The 3,571-nt window shown below is 36.6% G+C and overlaps 1 protein-coding gene across 1 annotated transcript; it reads right to left on the reverse strand.

Annotated features, from left to right (window-relative positions):
- Positions 1-1,625: 1,625 nt before the first annotated feature.
- LOC121790029 (serpin-ZX-like) lies at positions 1,626-3,248 on the reverse strand. The gene is made up of 2 exons (XM_042188333.1): positions 2,823-3,248; positions 1,626-2,519 (listed from the first exon to the last, which is right to left on the reverse strand). The coding sequence occupies exons 1-2, from the start codon at positions 3,246-3,248 to the stop codon at positions 1,731-1,733; spliced, it is 1,215 nt and encodes a 404-aa protein (XP_042044267.1). The 3' UTR covers positions 1,626-1,730.
- Between the last annotated feature and the right edge of the window lie 323 nt (positions 3,249-3,571).

Raw genomic sequence — 3,571 nt, forward strand, 5'->3', positions numbered from 1 at the left:
TATTGCATATTTCACCATGTTTTTAGGCTAAGCTCTCTATGTTGCTCCAAGTTGTAATCTAGGCTTGTATGGATGTTTTCACACCATCGAATCATGTGTTTTGATACCAACAATATTTGCTATGATTAAACTCTACGTTTTCTTGCTAAAGATGTAGTGTTGTTAATTCCTTAACTATTGTCTCTTTAACATAGTTTAGGATTGATTGATTGTTGGTGTGCTATCGAATTAGAACTGTTCAGGGGATAAATTGATAGTGGATTAGGTAAGTAATTATAGTAGACGACGTTTGTTCCCGCGCATCCGCAGGAATTAAATGTCGTTGAAAGTTGGTTCATGGAACAAGTGTTCAGCTGACTGTGAACTATACGTCCTAGACATGTTCAGTGCACGCGATTAGGTTGATAATTTTAATCCCGTCGTATGTTTCGTTGTAAATGGTGTAAAACAACGCAAGCTTAGAGAGCAAATTGGAGTGACTTCTTTTTCTCGTGTTAAAAATCTCATTTTAGTAGCTTAAATTAGTTAACCATCTCAAAATCAAAACAAAATCTTTATATGCTTTGTGTAGTCATATTAAGTGTAAGCAATCTTGCCTCCCTGTGGATCGACACTTGAAATACTACTACGATACTGTATTCTTGCAGTAGTGTAGTATTATTAGAGTTAAAATAATTGAACTTGATAATCTTTATACATTGATTAAGAACTCTAAAATATCACATCACATAGCATAACTTGATATACATTGTCAAAGACTAAATGAATTTTTTATATTGAAAAGAATAAATTTCTTACTTCCCGCCACATATACGTATAAAAAGTAAATTACTACTATCACTTAAAATAACGATAATATTGTATGCATCTTGTTTGTTTTGAATAATATGAGAATTTACACTACTCTTTGTATTAAGAAGTTATACAAACTTTATAAGTTAGATTTAATTTTAAATATATATAATGTCATCTTATTCCTTAGTTTAATCTATAAACTTAGTAGTATTGTTTAATTAGAGGCGAATTAAAATATAAGAACTAAAAACATTAATTGAGTAAATATAGAATGGAAATTGTAAGCATTACATATATGTGTTGTCGTTTAGATTGTGAATTAATTCGGAGAAAAAGTATTGCAATAAATGATTAAATCTCAATTTTAACCTAAATAAATGGAAGGCAAACTAAACTCTCTAACACAATTCCAATTTAACTCAAATATAAGTCTAATTAATATATAAATTTAATAACTTAATTATAAAACAAATTTAATGGTAGTGCACTATTTAAATGTGTTTTAAAACTTCTTCAAGAAGTTAGCATTTTATTAGGCTATTATTTATCCAATTGTTTTTGCCTTAAAAAATTATTTTTAAATAGAAGACACATCATCTTTTCATTTTCCCTCCAAAAAGGACATTAAGGACTTTTCATCAAACTTGCACTTTAGATTAGTATAGATTTCAGTCCACCAAAAATAGTCTTAATGATGGACGACACAAGTTTTAATACGAAATTGGTAAAATATGACATAATGTCAATAAATAGAGTTGGTAAAGTATGATAGCAAAAGAGAAGAACAAGAAAAAATGAATAATAAAATGAGATTAACTTTCTAATTTTGTTGGACGGATGAAAATAGAAAGATATACTCCCTTTGTCCGTCAAAACCTTGACACGTTTTTCAATTTCATGTTTGTCTAAAAATGAGACTCACATTCCACTAAATTTTAACGAGCATGCGGATCGAGCAGCTGGCCGACGAATAGAACTACCCCACTCGTATCCTCTCTAATAGTGAAGATGAAAGGATGGTCGGCCACAAACCTCGGTCGTGGCCGAGGCCGCTGCATACAGGACCCACCAATGAAAAGCCCTGTCACAGCCGCGGCCTCGGTGCCCTCCTCATTCACCTCCACAATCGCCTTGTGGTGTATCTTGTCAGCCCACAGCTCCTCTCCATCCGGAGATTCCTCCACCATCTCACTCACTCCACCCCTCTCAAAAACACCCACCACTCCAAGCTCCTTCAAAACCCTAGACGCCTCAAACTCGAAACCCATCTTAAACTTAGGTATGCGGAATTCGTCAAGATTTACCTCCCCGTGAGGGAGATGGCGGTCCACAAACCCGGGCTCAGAGCAGACTCTCTCCACCAGAGATGGCAGCCCGTCTCTGGCATCCGGGAGATAGATGCACATGGAGAATCTGCGCGTGTCGCCGCTGCCATGGCGGTAAGGCAGCTTTAGAACTTTGAAGCCATCGAAGAACCCAACGTATTGCTTATCCCAGTTGGTCATGAAGGGCGCGCGAATAGAGCTTCCGTTTAAGAGGTGGAAATCGGCATCTCTTGTTAGATTTGCGTCGAATTTGTTGCCCCATGTCCCTTTGAAATAGACTGCATTTGCGAAGACAAGTCTTGTCAAGTCGGAGACTGAATTTCGTGGGAGTATTTCATTGATGAGGCCATTTGTTGTCTTCTCACACCACGAGTTCACTTCTTTCCTAGCCTTTTCTCCCTTTTAAAGTATTTAGATACACAATTTTTAGCATAACACTATAAAAAAACAATAGCTTTTGCGAGCAATTATGTTATGCATTAAAACACGTGTGATTTCAAAAGTTTCTATTTCAAAGACAGAGGTAGTACTATTTTAGTTTATAACATATTGCATCTCACAATTTTTTGTCCTATATATATCATATCGGATGATAAAAAAGTAGCATTAAAAATGAAACGTTTCTAAAAATGGAAACAACATCTCTCCTCGTTAACTCATAAAACAACACACGAGTACTAAATTGAGAATAAACTTGAATACCTGATGCTGAAAATCAACACGTTGGGCAACTGCCTCGTAAGAATTCTGGACAATATCTCGAAAAGCCGGCTTGAGAGTGAGGCTCTGATCGAACCAGAGTCCGTTTTTGGTTGACAAGATGGGCCCACCGGCACAGCCCTCGTCGAAAATCATGGTCGCAATCTGCGAGTAGAAGGAACTAAGGTGTTCCGCGCTCTCTGATTTGAGATAAATGAGAATCTGCGAGCGCGCGGAGCCGCTCGATCCGGCGGCGCATAGGGACAGCGCAAAGTGGATGGAGAGGGGCGAGACGACGACGTTTTTGGCTTGGTTGTCGGCGGCGATCACGTGCTTCGCAAGGGAAAGGAAGCTGTCTGTCGCTTTCTTCACTAGTTGCTTGTTGAGAGAGATTGTCGACAGCCGCCGCAAGGGAGTTTTAAGAGACATATTGATTATATTATGAACATTATTATTATCACAAGGGTTAAAGGAATTTATTTATAGGTGAGAGACAAAGGTAGGGCTTCGTGACTTGGGCATCACTCTATTGATAATTTACCATATTGACTTCAAAGTTCAAAATCTTGGTTGAATATTCATGACCGATATTTGAAATTTAATTTACTTCTATTGCGTTATTTGAAAATAATTCGTGATGCTATTTTAATTTTTAATATCACCAAACGGTATTTTTCTTTCCTTTATCTTTACGGAAAACTACTGCAAAAATCATGATTTTTTAAAAGATTTTCCATGAACTTTTAAACATA

The sequence above is a fragment of the Salvia splendens genome, unplaced genomic scaffold (assembly GCF_004379255.2).
Source record: "Salvia splendens isolate huo1 unplaced genomic scaffold, SspV2 ctg391, whole genome shotgun sequence".
Lineage (NCBI taxonomy): Eukaryota > Viridiplantae > Streptophyta > Magnoliopsida > Lamiales > Lamiaceae > Salvia > Salvia splendens.

What these genes read in the sequence shown, in the direction of transcription:
- LOC121790029 (XM_042188333.1), bottom strand. Translation starts at nt 3,248, where the DNA reads ATGTCTCTTAAAACTCCCTTGCGGCGGCTGTCGACAATCTCTCTCAAC. An exon ending in GTGTTGATTTTCAGCATCAG is followed by an intron (nt 2,520 to 2,822) that starts GTATTCAAGTTT and finishes ATACTTTAAAAG; the next exon opens with GGAGAAAAGGCTAGGAAAGA.